At 39.7% G+C, this 17,854-nt stretch overlaps 1 protein-coding gene across 4 annotated transcripts in view; it reads right to left on the bottom strand.

Moving 5' to 3' along the window:
• LOC138008323 (uncharacterized) overlaps positions 1-15,401 on the bottom strand; it is a 34,933-nt gene extending 19,532 nt beyond the window's left edge. The window contains exons 1-10 of one of the 4 annotated variants that reach the window (XM_068855626.1): positions 15,020-15,401; positions 11,256-11,301; positions 10,680-10,798; positions 9,794-9,988; positions 8,808-9,000; positions 7,270-7,619; positions 5,003-5,222; positions 4,875-4,898; positions 3,401-3,773; positions 1,194-1,556 (exon numbers count right to left, since the gene is read on the bottom strand). In XM_068855626.1, coding sequence (XP_068711727.1) covers positions 1,194-1,556; positions 3,401-3,773; positions 4,875-4,898; positions 5,003-5,222; positions 7,270-7,619; positions 8,808-9,000; positions 9,794-9,988; positions 10,680-10,798; positions 11,256-11,274 — 1,856 coding nt within the window. In that variant the 5' untranslated portion in view covers positions 11,275-11,301; positions 15,020-15,401. Of the gene's footprint in view, positions 1-1,193; positions 1,557-3,400; positions 3,774-4,874; positions 4,899-5,002; positions 5,223-7,269; positions 7,620-8,807; positions 9,001-9,793; positions 9,989-10,679; positions 10,799-11,255; positions 11,302-15,019 lie in introns of those variants that run through there. The other 3 variants (XM_068855627.1, XM_068855625.1, XM_068855628.1) reach the window with 3 other exon arrangements.
• Positions 15,402-17,854: the final 2,453 nt, after the last annotated feature.

The following is a 17,854-nucleotide window of genomic DNA, read 5'->3' as shown; positions in this document are numbered from 1 at the left end:
TTTGTACCCATCAGCTTTAGAGAAGTGTACATTGTTAAAGTTTTGCAGGAAAATAAACAATACCAAGTGTTGTACCTAATTCAAATCTCCCGAGGTTAACATTCTTTGCATTATAATGTTGCATTCAAATTTAAATGACATGGAAATACTGCAGGAACAAAACGTTTTATTCCAAAAGGATTTGAATTGGGCACAACATTGAATTGGCCGATTTGGTCTATTGTTTTCCGGCAAAACCTTGATGAAAAATAAACACTTTTCTGACGCTGACGGGGACTAGGCCAATTTGGGTAAATCTTAAAGATGGGCAATGGACTCTTGATTCAATTGCCCTTATCGGAGGTATCAGCGGTTTTGCCGTGTAAACGAGGCTAAGGGGTCATTTTGTATTGAATTCACCCTTAAGCCTCGTTTGCATGTAGTTTTAGACAAAAGAAAATGTGCCTGAAGGCTCAACTCCAATAAGGTCCATTTATCAATTCCAGGGGCTGTAAAAGGCTCGAATTCTTTGACTTTTTATAGTTAATCCACCCAGCCTTATATACTTTAAAGCAGTATATATCTTAATGCCATTGCACTGTGCCAAACGTCAGTTGATCCGACAGTTGTCGATTTCTGGAGGAAAATCTAGGATAGAGGGTTGAAATTTATCAGGCAAAGTACCTTATTTGTAAGGGCCTGGACAAACGGGAAATATTTGGCGACCAAACAACCTCAAACATTGTTTGGTAACCAAACATTTTACCGTTTGGCCACCTTGCAATTGTTTGGTCCTGTTAGATTGTGTTAGATCGTGTTTGATAAACTTTGAAGGTCATCAAACATTCCATTAAGCAACTTAAAACATTTCTTTTGTTTCCGTTCTCGTATTTGATAGGCGAGCTTTTGTTCGTTTGGCCAGCCGTATCAAAAGAGCGTGCATGCGTTCCACGCTTGCTCAGCCGCTTGTATCCACGTGTTTTTTACGTATAATATGTGATCCGTAGTTCAGTTTGTGGCCTTTGATCTGAGTTAGATCGAACATGTCTTAACCGTTTGGCCACTCTCTTCAACATCAGCATGTTTGGTCACCAAACAATGATTGTTGAAACACCAAACATTTCCCGTTTGTCCAGGCATTAACGCCTCTTCCTGACAACAAACGAGGATTGTAAAAACGTGTATAGAGATAAAATGGTTAAGCGACCACTAACCCTTTACTGCTGCGCAGCAACCTCTCTTCAGTTGATATGAAGGATGCCTCAGCAACGTATATCTTAGCTATGGCCATCGAAAATGCGATTATTCCAACAACGAATTGAAAGAAAATGATTGCCACATCTTCAATAATACTCATGAGGGCTATATGTGTAGTTCCTGTCGTTTTACTGATCTCCATTAAATGACCAAAGACACGTAAAGTCAGAATCATCGTGTTGAGTCCATAGAAGTAACCAGCGATTACCAGAGCCTTGTTCCCAATTGGAGTGGTTGATACACCCCAAGTTATTGTTCGCAGCAAAAACGTTGCCACATAAATGACAAGCATGGTGAAGTCAAGCACATTCCAGCGATCACTGAAGCATCAGATAAAACGAAAAAGGAAAGTTATTTCATGAATAAGCTTGCAAACTTTACAGTCTTTTTTAACTGCCACACAGCTTGCGGCCACTTGTTTCAGTAGTTGTATTTTTCCCTTTTCGCAAAGCGTTTTTCATCTTTGCATTGTGTGACTCTGAAAAAGGTTACCGACGGTTATTGTTTGAGAAAAAGGAAGCCCTTGTTAATTTAACAAGCTAAGCTAATTAAAACTGATTTAAGACGGTCTAAAACGACAGAAAGCCAGCAAAAATAAAGTTTCTGTAAATAATCAGATAAGGGCTGAATTATTTTTCACATCAGAACAATTTCATGGTTGCAATACATGCATAAACGTACGTTTCAGGGAGGCCACACGCATGCAGCAATGTTTGTTAGTACCTTTTTCTAATACGAAAACATATGGCGATAATGCTTTGTCTGTTTGTGCACCAAAGCTGTGGAATGACCACCCACCAAGAGTTTTTAAAGTAACTTGAACACGTTCCTCTTTCAAAACGCGCGTTTTCTTTATGACGTTTTAGTTGTTATACTATATATATATTTTGCTACTTTATTTCTATTATTTTGGCTTTTATATTGTAAAACGCCTTAGAGCCTTTGGATTTTGGCGCTATATAAATTAAAATTATGATTAAAATTATTATTAATATTTTATTTATTTATTTATTAATGTATGCTTATAAAAAGTTTTTCAAATTAGGTCAACCAATTCTATTGTATTTGTTGTTATTATTGTCGTATATACATTTTTTAAAGTTTTGATTAATTAACTGAATATTTAAGATGTCACCTTAACCTGCATTTTGTTTTAATAAAGTTGTTGTTGTTATTATTATTATTATTATTATTATTATTATTCTTTGAGGTGCTGTCCTGACCCTGTCGCGCCTGAAATTGACGTTTTTTTCATTCTTTGTTCATTTTGTACCTAATGCATGCCTACAAGTTTGGATCACGTGATTTAGTGTTGTAAGACCTCGTGGTCGAGAGATTCACCATACTGTTGTTGGATCAAACCAATGTAGAAAAATTTACACTCTTCTCATTTTTGATTCTTTTTGTTTTCTGGTTCGCTTTACGCGAAAATCATCATCATTATTATTATTATGACAGTTTGAAACTTTTGAATGTCAATACCTTAAAGCTACCTGGGGCGTTAATCGTAACCCAGGAGCTCCTTAAAAACACCATGTTCAAGTCCTATTTACAAATATCTTTCTAAAAGTATTATCCACTTAAATCTATTAAACTATGTGAAAATATAAAATAAGTGATTGCTAAAATTTAAAAAAAAAAAAAAGAATAATAAAAAAAAAATAATAATAATAATACATTATTATTATTATCATTATTATTATTATTATTATTATTATTATTATTTTCTTCTTCTTCTTCTTCTTCTTCTTCTTCTTATTATTATTATTATTATTGATGAAATGATATATGAAATTGATCATATATGAACTGCAGATATGAAATCAAGTGAAGATATGATCCTCGCAGTTATGAACGCAATTTATGCAATTCCGTAAAGAAGCCTGAAAAATTCAGGACTTAATTCAACGGGGTTTGAACCCGTGACCTCGCGTTACCAGTGCGACGCTCTAACCAACTGAGCTATGAAACCACTGTCGTTGGGAGCTGGTCATTTGTGGGTTCTAATGTTCCCGTAAGGAATGAATCAACGATGAAATGATATATAAAATGGATCATATATATATATGAACTGCGGATATGAAATCAAGCTATGAACATTAGAACCCACAAATGACCCGATTATCATTGTCATTGTCATTGTTATTTAAATGCGCCGGATTACCTAAAATATTTCCCAACACCGCTAAACTCCATTCGCGAACGGAAATCTTCCACTTTTATTGGGGCATCAGCGTAATCGACTTCGTCCATTCCGCAGCTCTGTGGTAGTTCATAATTATGTCTTCCTTGTTTGCCACCAAAACAACATTGACGCAATTTGGTGGAAATCGTGATTGTTGTCCTGTTGGTAAATTGATGGCACTCCGAAACAAAGCGTCCGATAAAGAAGATTAAGATCGCGAATTCCAAAAAAGAAAATGGGACTGTAGTTGGAGAGACGCAAATAGCGATATGGAGGCCCAGAAGGAGGAGATAACTGATTGTATCTCGGGCGAACATGAAATAAGGTGTAGTGAAGTAATCCAGGTACTTATCTAGAGGACAAATAATAATGATTATTAATTTTGAGTGAAGCTAAGGGAAATATGGGAAGCTGGCCTTTAAAGTTAAAGTAAAGTACTATAGGTTAACCCAGGTGAATGAGTATCCGCTATCAGTCAACATCGAAAAATCAATCTCTTCATTTATTACACCGGGATAACCATGTAGCATCTTTCAGGACAGGGGGTTCAGGGAAAACGCAGTGGCGAGGGCACTCGCCTCCCACCAAATAATGTATTCCAGGTTCGATTGCCTGACTAGGTGTCATATGTGAGTTGAGTTTCTTGGCTCTCTACTTTGCATCGAGAGGTTTTTCTCCAGGTACTCCGGTTTCCCCTCTCCTCAGAAAACACCATTTGATTTGATTTGCTTCAATTTTTTTGATTTCAGTTCACAGTACCCCCAATTAATGCTCCAGCGCTAGAAGACTAGATACTTAAATTAAGGGTGCGTTCGATTGACCCTAGGCCTGTTCCGGAATAACAATACGTGGAGTGATGATTTAAAACTGTATGTTTGGGGTTTTGAAGAAACAAGGATAATAAAGATATGTTTAAAAATATCATTTTAGCCGGTATTTGACGGCAATTTTAATATGAATCTCCGGAGAGCGAAGGATTGCTATCTTCTATTTCATGTATTCCAATTCCGGAATACGGCCAATCGAACGCGCCCTAAGTCCCTTATCTTTTTACAGTCGCGAATATGCTCGATTTTCGAGAATTAAGATCCTAGCAGTACGGCGGGACAATTGTCACATGAACCTCTTATAGGTCAGTGGCAGAGATTCCGAATTAGTAACCGGAAGGTCGTCGTAGCTTCGGCTCCTGCCAAGGAGTACTCCGATTTATTCCGATCATCCTCTAGCTCAGCGGTAAAGCATCCGAACTGATCAGGTCGTAGCTTCGGACACAGCAAAGGAGCACTCGATAAACGTATTATATATGACTTATAAAGTCAGCATTTGTCCGTTTAAACCCCGTCCACTGGTTATTATTATTTTTTGTAACTATATAGCAAAATTGTGTTGAGATCGTCTATACGGCTTGCATTTGAGATGAATGTTATTAGAAGTTATAATTTTGAAATCTCACCAAAAATGTCTTCCTCGTAAATCTCTGAAAGAAAACGGAAGTAGTGTCAGATACAGTGTTCACGAAACAAACCATGAGCAGATATGGAACGACATCGCATTATGTGAAATGTGGACTGAAGTCGATACCTCGTAAAAGCCTCTTTCCAAGTTTAATGTGGTCCTCTAGATGGGTGCGAATGACTTTGTTTTCCGAGGCAATATCTTCGAGATCCTCTATAACCGGACGACCTCGAACAGCAACCGGTGCAATCTTTACTCCAATATCGGTCAATTCCTTAGTTAAAATCCTTAATTTCCCCTGAGGGCCAGGCGATCCAATCGAATCATTGGTCAGAAGAATGATCACCTTTGGAAAAAAAAGTACGGTTGAGTATGAATGTCAAAGTTACGAGTATACTGGGCTTTAAGGTAAAAATGAAACTATCCAACATTTCAAGGTAATTTATGTTCTGATAATAGAATATGGGAGAAATGTTATCGAACTTGCATTACCGAAAATTCTGTCATTACAACAGTATGACTAATAACATATATGAAAATGTATGTGCTGTTTATAACTAACTTCTTCCAAGACCAAGAGTGATTTCAACGATTTTCCTCTAATGCTAAACGATGTATATTTTTTGATTAACAAAAAGTGATCCTCTTACGGCTTCATATCATAGAAGATCATGATCATAGAAGATCATAGAAGATTTGATTAACGGCCCAAGGGCCTGTTTCTCGAAGGTCCCGAGAACTTTTCGAAAAGCCAGTCGTCAAACTGCAATCTGCTTATTTTGAAAGGCTGATCCTTTAACATGTTTTTAATGTAAGAAAAACTAAGAGCTTTGCGAAGTTTGGTGGCTTAGAACCTCGGCGTCGCGAAGACGGATATAAAGGGAATTGTGGCACCCGACTAGGCCCGAAAATTTCGGGACTTTTGAGAAACAGGCCACAGGCCCTTAATCAAAGGGATTGGGCTTTGATTAAGGGCACTAGGCCCCAGTTGCTCAAAGTCAGAATGGACATTGCTATCCGGGCCACTTTCAAAAATATCATTGTACTCTTTGTTTGCCCTCCAAAATTTTGCATAAACATTGTTTCCACTTTTGCTTGGGACTTACAATGGTCCTAAGAGAAAACAAAACAATGCATTCCAGTTCATGGTGGGCTTAGGTAGAGATTTAATTCGTTTTAAAACAGCAAGTTTCTTGTTAAATGAGTTTCTGGTCACGAGCTCATCAAGGGGCGTCTCCATCTCTTAAACGTGACCTGGGAATCAACACTTTCCCGAGTTTGATTTATTTATAGAACGACTCCCTTGGGAGATTCAGCACGCCCACTGTTGTAAAAGCCAATCAAACAACGCTCTGAGCTATCTCAGCCTCAAGGGAATTATGATACCTTTCGCGGGAAACCTGTTCCCAAAAAATAAATCTACTCGGGAAAGAGTTGACTCAAGGACAAAGCATTTTCTAGCAAGTTTTTCGTGATGTTTATGTGAAATAAATTTATGAAACTATTTGAATCTTGCAAGCAGCAAATTCAAAAACCCAATAAGATTTATTCGTTTTTCATATTTTTACGCCCGCCGATCATTTGTTGCAGAGTAACGCTCCCTTGACTTCAACTAGTTTCCTTTCCCGCGCGCCTACTTACCTCAGGTAATAGAAATCTTACTTACCTCGTTTTCTCGGTCCATACTGGAAATTACGGACGTGACCTCGTTTTTTCCACGTTAATTTATGGCCCGCGCGCTTTCGCCGGGCACGCTTGTGCTATAAATTAGGGGAAAAAAATTGGTCCGTAACTTAGGCCCTGTTTACAAGGAGGAAGGATAACTCTAGTGTTAGGGTTACCCTAGCAAGAGGGTTACCCTAGCACTCACACATTTCTTCTTTTTTTCATCGACGTGTTTACAAGGCAGCTAGGGTAACCCTTACTAAGCCTAGCTGCCTTGTAAATGCTCTGCTAGGGACAACTCGCCTACCCGGGAAAACCTTAAGCTTTCAGCGGTTTCTACTGTGTTTGCGATACTGGCGGTTACCAAGTACTCAAACTTGTCCCGTGTGTAGAGTAACCCTACCTGTGAAATTCATCTACCTACTTGTAAACAGGGCCTTGTTGTGCGGACCTCGAACTCGGTTAGAAAAGGGTATTTATCCGCTTGTTTTGAGGTCTGTATGTCATTCACTCGTTTCCCGCCTTCTGCCTCATTTGCCGCCCGGGGAACCGCTTGATCTCGCTGTAGGCAATCTTTGCTAGCAGTATAAACCGTTTAATTCCTTAACTATAGACTGGAATCGCTTGCATTAGATAGTTCTACCGACGAGAACAAGCATTTCTACAAAATATCTCAGTAAGGAAACAGCCATAAAGATTAAATCTTTTGTGATTACACCAAATCTTACCTTTTTTGAAGCATTTCGAACAGCGTCGCTTTTAAAAGCATTCAATGCTTGTTCAAAGTCATCGTGGAGGGCTGGCGAACAGTTTCCAGGTGCGTTCAAACTATCCAGCTTTCTTATTAAATGGCCTCTGTCGTTTGGAAAGACGACGTGGCCTTTGTCGTTTTCGTATGATATTTTCTTGTTGAATGAAATATGTTGGAAAGCCTTTCCCTTTTTGAAACTTATCAGGCAGTAGTTTGCAGAGACAACTCCGATCCTCCCTATGAGGTACTTGATGCAGTCTATCATCTTCCTAAAGTCCTCTCTTCCCTTATTTCCAGTAGCATTCAGAATAAAACAGAGACCCAGTTCTGCAAAGCAGCAAGAAAGGTGGCAATTTTTTACTTAAGTAATGAGTTGTTAAATCATAAATCAAGGAGATCATAAAAATTAAACAAAAAAATGGGGGTTAGGGAGGGGGGGGGGGGGGCACGGTGCTTGTATCCATGGTAGGGTGCTGACGAATACGGCTATTTAAACCACTTCGACATATGCCGAGCATCCAGAATGTTGGACAAATTGAACGTAATCCCCGATATAACGCAGAGCGTGGTGTCATTCTATGGTTAAATAATTCACGTACGTACCTGAAAACTGTACTCGAATGCCTTTGTGAATACTTAGCACTCCAAAATAGACTTGAGCGTGAGCTGTGCGATTTGTGATGAATCATTTAAATTCCGTACAATTTTATAAAATTGACCAAAAAAACTGGCCATAGACTTTTTGCTAACTTTTTTTTTTTTTTTGCTACTACATGAAAACACCGTCCTCAGCAAAAGTATGAAATGAAAAATGGGGGTACTCGTACTCGATCAGGAGAAAATAGCCATTCCTTGAAGGATTAAGCTTGGCGTCAATGGAAATCCGCCATTTCATCAATGTGCGTGAGGTAAAACGTGCACCAATGACGCAAGAATTTATCACGCGCAGTTGGGTGCGCAATGCAAAACCATGGCATCGCCTCAAGCAATTAAATAGTTTACGCAACAGGACGACTGGAAGACTCAGGACGGCAGAATGACGAAAAAATGTTCCGTAAGATTGGGAATGCACAGTCTCACGCGACATTTTTTCGTCATTCTGCCCGCGTCCTGAGTCTTCCAGCCGTCCTGTTGTGTAAGCTCTATTTTAGACAACTGCAAAATTCAGATAGCTGCAGTGTCGCAGTGAAAGGACTCCATCAATGAAATAAATGTATAGAACGGTTTTCAATTGAGTGTAAAGTAATTAGCGAATTGCTTTGGTTTTGCATTACTTCACTCGGTGATTGGTTCAAAGTTCTCCCGCCACTTTTTCAACCAATCAGAAGTAAAACCAAAACCAATTGTGGCTTGCGCGTGCACATTTTCTCGCGTTTTGTGTCGGCTACGTGTAATTACTTTGAGGTTTGATTGGTTTACTGGATTGTGTCGGTCTTTTTGATTGGCCAAAGTAATTACTTTGGTTTTGGTTTTATGACCTTTTGCCATGGCTAAACTGTGCTCGTCATTACACACCTCTTCTCTTCCTTCTCCATATGTTGATTGAGTGAATGGCAAACAAGACGACAAACACGAAAGGAAACAGGAAAACATCTAGCAAACAGTAAAACCTTAGTAATGTCCATTTCCAAAAGTTTGATTTCAGTCCAACGAATCTTCCTCTCCAAATCTTGTCCAATAAGTTGTAGACGACAGGGTGAGAAAGAAACTAGAATTTAAAAAAGAGACCCAAAAGGAATTGAAATTTCCTTTAAAAATTCCATGGAGATTGATAGATTGATATTTTACTGCTCTCATGCTGTTGCATATTGAAGATAGAACAGGAAACTCTCAAATTTAACTATATTTAGCAACTTACAAATGAGCAAATGCGCAACTTAAATTTTATGATTGCAATATCCGTCCATAAAGGCAAATGTCTTTTACCATTTCGCTTTGAATTCAGTTTTCGCTTTTGCCGCGCACGTTTGGTACATAAAAAAAACAACCAGTCAATTATAATCTACGTACGACTGAGGATGAACAACTTATGGAATTAGTTTGTAGAGAAACTGTGACTCGTCGGCGATTCTTTGAGAATAAAAAAGCTGACGTTTCGAGCGTTGGCCCTCCGTCGGAGCGAACTCACTTTGTTTGAGGGCAAGTACACCAAATTTATTGTGAAACTTTTTTTGAAGTCAGCGAATACAAGCAGTCTGTGTTATACTTCATACGACTGCTCCCCAGCTTTCGTTTGTGTTTATCGTTATCATAACCTGTCTGTACTAGGTGCTTTGGCGGAACTGAGTTGGTATTCTGCCGCATAGACGTTAATTACTAGACTGTCACTCTAGCCCGCCGAAAGGGAGCAACTATCAATGAAATGTGGTAATGACACCCATTACAAGCTCTGCGTATATAGGCATGGTCGACGAATATAGAACGTTCTTTGCATTTTATGTGTATTTTGTGTCTTGTTATAATGTAAGCATTATAGTACAGATGTATATGCACACAGTCACCTTTTTCTGTTTATGCTTAATGGCGCTGTCAATGATAAGGTCTAAGGTTTCACCGAATTCTTCCCTTTCTTTTGTGTCAGATTTGAGAGGATCTATGAGGCAAGTCGTAAACTCTTCCACTGAATTCGCCAATGTGGCCAGCTCTCCCACATCCGGTCTATCTTGACGTGCCTGGTATCGCAGGTACCCACTCACCTATGATAGCAATTGGGTTGAACCAATTAATATTGTCCGGGTGGAACTGAGAAAGACTGTTGTTTGTGACATTGACTGCATGGCGTTTCAACATCCTGAACGGAAGTCATCCACAGACTCAAGTTAAATTGACATCGACTTGAGGTTGTCGAAACGTCAGTCAATTCCACCGACCAACAGCCCTTCTCATCAATTCTAAGGACTTGTATCACCCGGAAGATCATCAGTACTTTATCACGTTTTCACCTGTGATACATACCAAGATTAGTATTTTGAACTGTTATACACTACTCTCGAGACACAAGTACATACACACAAATGGCCCCTGGGATAAGTAAATTCCAATAAAAATAATTGTTTTAGGATCTAACACGATGAAAACGGAGAAATAATTCATGATTCGTGCAAAGTCCACTTCTCTTGATTACGCAATATGTGGTGTCGCGCTAGAATGATCATCTCTTATGTTCCGAGATAACTTTTTTGTGTGCGGAAATTCAGGTCAGGCGGTCTGTCTGGTGAAATTTAGCCTCTGTGACGGAACGGCTTCAAAGTTTCTCAGCCAAAAAATAAAACTGATGATAATTAAAAGGCTAAAGAAAGTAATCTTAATTCATTGGTTGAAGTTTCAAACCTTGAAGTTGCCGGAAAGGTTAGCCTGAATATATGATTTTAGCGTTCATTTACTTACTTCAAATGACTTGAGAAGGGCATTCGTGCTGCAGGACCCAAGGCTTTTTGGCGTTACAGCTTCTGCTATAACGTCAAAATCATCAGATGCTAGTTTTCTGTCTAGTTTCTTCTCAAATTCTGTGTAACATTGAAAAGACGAGTTAGTTTACATTCTTGTGATACTTATGGTTTTATCATGAGTTTTAAGGATAATAAAGATAGATGTAGATGTAGTTGTAGTGGTGTTCCAAGTTCTTCAAGAAGGTCCGATCACAAGAGCAGAAGTTGACCAATATGTGGAATTTGGTCCCGTTTCTCTGGAGAAAAGCCTCCTGGCTAGAAGGCCACCCGCCTACCCGAGCCATCCTGGGCGGGCCAACGTACACAACGTTTTCATTTTTTTTGGTAAAACGCACTGAATTTTAGCCTGACGTACACGCACTCTGCCGAGCGGTATAGCGACTCGCAGCTCATCCAGTCTTACACGGCCAGTCTTTGACTCGGTTAAACGAGGCAAAATTCTTGCCATGATTCAAAGCTAACTAAATTGACTCGGCTAGGAAGAAAGGGTTCTTAAAAAGACAAACGACCAAACCTTTCTTTTTCTCATCCATTGGAGCCAGTTTGAAATGACATAAAATCTGAAAGGTCAGAAAATACATTTCTATTATTCCCGCTGCTAAATTGACGCAGGCCCATGCATCAAGTGCTTGATTAACAAATTGCATCTTCGATCAGTTTTTCACTGATTAAAACCAGACACGTCCTTTACCATTTTATAGCGTGACTATAGCGTATTTGATGTATTGCTGTCGCAGTGAGTGAGCCTGAAGCGAACGAACGAGGCAGCTTTTTAATCACAGTTTTTTGGAAACGCAAGGAATTGTGGTCGCCGTAAGATCAAATGTGCAAGGAATTGTGGTTATGCTCGGATTGAGAAATAAAGATGGGCAGTCCGATCTTGCCGGTAACGAGACGCGTTACACAGAAGATTAGAAGCCAAGCCTTTCCATTTCGAGGTAAGTTAAACGTGTAAAACTTGTGTGCTTTATTTCAGTCTTCTGGTTCAGTTAGCTTCTTCATTTGACGCTTTCTTTTTCTGTGATAAACTTTATCGCAGCTTCGTGAGTACAAATAGGAAAAGCTGTCAGGCTGAACTAAAGTGATTCCGGCCGTTATGAGTATTCCAAATTAAAAAAAAAGGCATTACGATGCATGTGGCGTCTACGAAAGTCAAGCACACGTAGTATCAGTCTCGATAGTCTCCCACCCAGATACCAACCCAGCTGCCCTGTCGGGCAGGTTTGAAGGTTGAACGTTCGTCGTAAAAGCATCTCAAAGGACGAGCACTGAATCAAGGTATTAGTTGATACGGTGTTGATCACTGTCAAGCTGGATTTGGTGTCCTTCGCGTGTACATGCTTACTGAACTTTTAGAACTAATACCACAGCAATTCGCACTTAAACTTGCTCGGGAAAAGAACTTGAAGTGATTTAGGAAATGATTAACATTCTCGACAGGCGCGGATCCAGGATTTTGAAATGGGGGGGGGGGGGGGGTTTTTGTAATAATGTAATAGAACCAAAGCATAGTTGAGGTATTTGAGGTCTGTGCAAGAATGGGGGCTCAGAAAAAGGGGGGGAGGGGGGGGGAATTCACCCATTTGACCTCCCCTGGATCCGCGCCTGCTCGATACCATTGTTACTCTATACCCTTAGTTCAAGCTCTTCAATCTTCCTGGGTTTCGTATTTTACAGATAACTACACATGTCCTCTCAGCTAGGGGATATTTACAGAAACGATGTGAAATTATTTTGATTACAACTTACCTTTTGCAATAAATTAAAAGGATCGCACTTACCCATGATTCAGAAACTACTCAAGGTCAAAGTATATAACTTTAATCAGTGACAGTACTCGGATGTTGGAATGGTTTCTTAAATGAAATCTTCCGTTCGAGAGGCTTAATCAAACCAAATGATTTTCCATGTCGCAAGGAGATAATTTAGTCACTTTACGAACCCTTTGTAAGAAAACAAATTTCTCTTTAGGTGGTTCTCCACATGTAGACATTATTAATTAATTAATTAATTAATTAATTTATTTATTTATTTATTTATTTATTTATGCTGCTTTTTGTATGTTTAGTGTGTCTTGTTCTGCTTTTTTTTAAATCTTACTTTATAATTCAATTTAATTCGCCATTCTTGCATTTCAATTGTAGTCGTAATTTAGGGAGGGATCTCATAGTAATAAACCCCCTATGATTTCTTTTCAGCTTCCTCGCCAGGAAAAAAAATTCTCTTTTATTTTGTGTAATAAATGTGTTACTTTAAATCCTATAATTTTATATTCACATATGTGTGCAATGTACTTAAATTGTTGTTTCTCGATCTCTCTTTTTTTAAATAAATGAAAATGAAATGAAATGAAAACAGACTTGAGACAAAGGCAGACAAAAGCTTTCTCTTACTTTTCGAATAGTTGCTCCTGAACGCTCGATTGCACGGCATGTGACGTGCGACGCACCGTGACACATGGCGAGTGATCATTTGCGGGCATTTTGTTGATCCTTTGCGTGCCGCACAAATGAAACATCGATATTTCTTTCGCAATCAAGCCAACAATTCGTCTTCTGTTACTCTATCATAGATATACAAATGATGCCTCCTTGGGCCGAAACCCAGCAGGGGCAAAAACTTTTGGTTGTACGCCTTTAATAGTCCACTTTCGATATATTAAAAATTCATTCCTAAACAAAAGGCATCATATCTCGAGGCTCATACAAATCCTTATATTTATTCCCCAGAGCCTCGTGATGATGCCTTTTGTTTAGGACTGAATTTTAATATATCAAAAGTGGGCTATTAAATCACTAATATAGCTCTTCGTCTATCTGTCAAAATATCAATTATTCTTTCGGCGTTCATTCAATCATTTCTTCATTCAAAATGATTCACTGATTGCAAAATCCCTTCCTTCATTTTTGCTGGCTGAGTAGTCAGAAAATCTTTGCAAATAAACCTGTTATTTCCGTCACGCATGCCGGGCACAAAACCGGAACCACAAAACGGAAAAAGCTACTGTAGTTTTAAGTTCCTCTCACATGTTCATGGACACGTTTTGGCTCTTTGTGGACAGAAACTAGCCAGGCTTCATCGTGGAGGAGGACTACAGTTTTGGACAGATACCTGTCTAACGGTGTATTGACTCTCAGTGACTGTTAGTATCGCAGCCAAGTCTCAGTTGTCTTGTAATTTAGCGCGGTGTTAATAGTAGGAAGCTAGACTGCCAGCAGTTCCTTCATAAATCAGTCAAGCGGCGTGCTTTCTGAGGCAGTCCTGCTTTGTCACGCAAACGAATACAAAGACCGAGGGAGGCTTGGGAAGAGGAGAGAAAGAAGGGACTGCACCCGTTGCTGTAACCGACGCGTTCAGAATCAACAAATCTGCCAATCTAATTAGTGAAAGTGATATGACAGATAGTTCCGCCTGTTTTGTTGCTAATGTCAATAAACAATCTAATAACTACAGTAAGGGCGTGTGACAAGAAGTAATTAACTCGTCAAAAAAATCTGACAGCTATGCATTGTCAACAGACCAATTCGAATTTCGAATTTCGAAATTGTGAACGCGTTGTGACAGCAACAGGTGATGTCCCTGCTTTCTCTCCTCTTCCCAAGCCTCCCTCGGTCATTTTATTTGTTTGCGTGAGAAACACGATTGCCTCAGAAAAGTGGGCCGCTATAGACTGATCTATGATGAATGGGAGCTTCAGCAACGACAACGAGAACGTCACAAATTTGCATATTTAGTGAGCAAAAGCAATAGCGTTGCACGCTCTGCACGTGCATCTTTTCATTTTTTTCCATTTGTTTGCAATCGTCAGCAAAACAACGTGACGTGACGTGAAAACACCAAATTTGAGGTTTTAGAGAGAACGTCAACGCTTGAGGATTAATTTGCATTTTCTTCCCTAAATTGAGCGCCGTTAATATTAGGGTTTGCTACACCTTTGTCACGTCAATATGCCAATATGGAATAGTCGCGAAGCGATTTGACATTTAACGACGCCGTTCTCGTTGCCGTTGCCGTCGTCGCTGCTAAAGCTCCCTAAGTAAATCATCAATGATGGTATGCCTGCCAAACATGTTCTAATGTGATCAGTTTACCTTGAAACTGTTTTCTAGAAGAAACAGCGTAACGTTAACATTGCCTAAAATGAACAAGGCCGCGTGCTTCGAATAACTTGAACATCGTCTGACTAACGAGCAACGACATGTACAGGCCACTAGATACAGTATTGAGAATATCTATTTTCCGTTACTAGTGCAGTCCATTTGTGCAAAGTATACTCACTTACACTGATAAAGGCGTACAGAATCCAGCGAGGTAATAGTTTCCACGGCACAGATTTGTTTTACAAGCGTTATGTAAACGCCTCATCCAGGAAAAATTGCCAACTTACCGTGCTTTGTGGTTCAGTTAGCGTTTTGTAAGCTAGGAACGGAAACAATATTGATCTTTCTGCTAATCCTAACAATTTATTCAAGTGTTGTGACGTCCTTTGTTAGTGGGCTTCCTTTTTGTGCTCCACCTGATTGTGTTACCCACGTTTTTGATTTAAAAATTAAACTGGCTTACCCACAGTAATTCCTTCTATTCTCAGATTTTTTTCGTAAAATCATACAGGAAACGTCAAGGAAGTTTCCTGACAATGAAGCCGATCACGCTGAATTTCAGAAAATGACTGTTGTAAAAATTAAAGGTAGGCCGTTTCGCATGGAAAGGCAAGACAAGCCTGAAGCAGAAAACCACTTTGCATGGCCTTTGCACCTCCGCATTGAAAATCAAAAGTAGTGATATAGACTATACATGTTGTACTAGGTCTCGTCAGTTTAAAAAGGGAGTTAATTTTTCTGCAATCCTGTGGCTTCCTTTCAGAGTTACTCAATTAACAAGCCATTAGATTTTGGCGTTTCAGTGGACTGCATCCACGGTTCCTATTTGTTTTTCTTTAGTTGCAATAACTAAACAGTTTTCGTTCCATTACGATTTAGGTCTGAGAGAAACTCTATAATACGTTAATTATTCAAGTCAAAGAGTCAAAGATGGAAAACTACCACCTATCCCGACACGCTAGCAGAGCAGAACACCCGTTGCATTCAATGGACGGGAAGTCGAACGAGGACAATCTACGTAGATCTCTTTCCCCTCGTAAATGCCAATATCGTTTGCAGATGGCCTTGGATTCAATGGAAGGGACAAGAAAAGTCAAACCAGGACCTTCTCTTTGGTCTTGCACCTCGAAGTAGGAAGCTATTAATTAAGAGAAGGCGATCAATTTTCCCCTCAACTGCACAGCGATGCCGATACGTTCTGTGTTTTTTCAACAGTGCTGATATGCGTTCGGGTTTTTTTTTCGCACACTACAAATCTGCAGTAAAACGAGAACAAAGGAATGACCAGTTCAGTTGTCTATCGACAAACACAGACTCAGAGTTTACAGCAGATCACTGTTCTTGTTCCGAAACGCTAACACTTGGGACAGCATTAACGGGTACGAGCTACAGGCTGCCATTGTGATCCACTTTTACCTCCACTCAGTTACTCTTCAACGCTTTCGTCACATCCACGGAAGAGATCACATAAGTTAATAAGACAGCACAAGACAATTGCAATACTCTGCACTGGGCGGATCTTGGATAAATAATGACTGGTTTCCAAAACAGCGAAAGAGTTTCTAGGGGAGCCGGAGGCATGCTTCCCAGGGAATTTTTTGGATTTCAACTCTTTAAGTCCCCCTTCAGGGGCACCCAACGAGAATGTATTTCAAAACCACCTAAACATAGCATTGTTAAACGTATTTTCGTATTTAAACGGTAGATATATAAAGGCGTATCTTTATCCCCTAAAAAACTTTCATCTATTTGGATTCCATAGCTGAAAGTCTAGTGATCCGAAAATTATAGGGATCAAAAATTACTTTTTCGAAAATTTCAGCCAGAAAAAAGGCTCCCGAAAATTCTAGGTAACCGTTTTAGGGTAAAAATCCGTTTAAAATAGCCAATTATACCATGTTTTAGATCTTCGAAAATCCTACGACAGGCAGGCAAGCAAGGAATTTTACAACAAATGTTTCGAAAATTCTAGATCTCAAATCGTCTTCCGAACAATATATTTTCCGAAAATTGACGTTGGGTGCCCCTGCCCCTTCCCGTGACCGATTTCCGTACAACGGTGGAACCCAGTGTGGATCCGCCCCCGGGGGGGTACTCGATGTATCCCTGGTTGGGGAGGTGCGGCGCGGCCCCCTTATACCCTCACCCTGTTTAAGACAAATATCGCTGATTTTCCTACCCAATTTTAAGACAGAATTCCGATTTTTGATACCGTGTTTAAGACATTTAACCCAGTTTAAGACAAAAATTGATAAATCCATACCCTGATTAAGACAAAAATATAAATTGGATACCCTGTTCAAGACAAAAATCCCGAAAAACATACCCTGGCTGGCCGCACGTCCCCATTAAGCCCTTATAAGGGACTAATCCCCCCTTCCCCCCCGGGGATCCGCCCAAGTGCATAGCTCTTGACTGACTTGACCATTACAACGGACCGGAGGCCGGGATTCGGTTAAATTCTCTTCTAGTTCTTGCCGGCCGCCAATAAACGTGCCTGAGCGACAAATAGTCATGCGTTCTATCAAACTATTAGCAGAGAGGATAGCAACCGGAAGTAAGCTGTTTTCCTTTTTAACTTTAGCTGTGCATACGGCGAGAGCTACTGAATTTTGGGGTGCGTTCGATTCACCGTATTCCGGAATAGGAGTACATGAAGTATAAGTTAGCAATCCTTCGTTTTTTCGGAGATTCACTTTAAAATTGTCAAACATCGGCTAAAATGCTATTTTAAACATATTTTTATTATCCTTGCTGCTGCGAAACGTGCCAAACATACCGTTTTAATCATCACGCACGTATTCTTAATCCGGAACAGGGTCAATCGAACGCGCCCTTAAATTGACCAATCAGAATTTATCGCTTAGTAAGGGCCAGAAAACCATTTTAAGGATTTTCTGGCAACTTTTTTGTCAACAAACTTTGGCGCCAAAACTGGGTTGCCAGAGAGCATGCGATTCTAACCTCAGCTGGTATGCTTTGGCTGTTACGGTATTTTTTCTAACTATTTTAA

This window comes from Montipora foliosa, chromosome 6 (assembly GCF_036669935.1).
Source record: "Montipora foliosa isolate CH-2021 chromosome 6, ASM3666993v2, whole genome shotgun sequence".
Classification (NCBI taxonomy): Eukaryota; Metazoa; Cnidaria; class Anthozoa; order Scleractinia; family Acroporidae; genus Montipora; species Montipora foliosa.
Note: the sequence above shows the minus strand (reverse complement) of the source record. Positions and strands in the feature narration are given on the sequence as shown.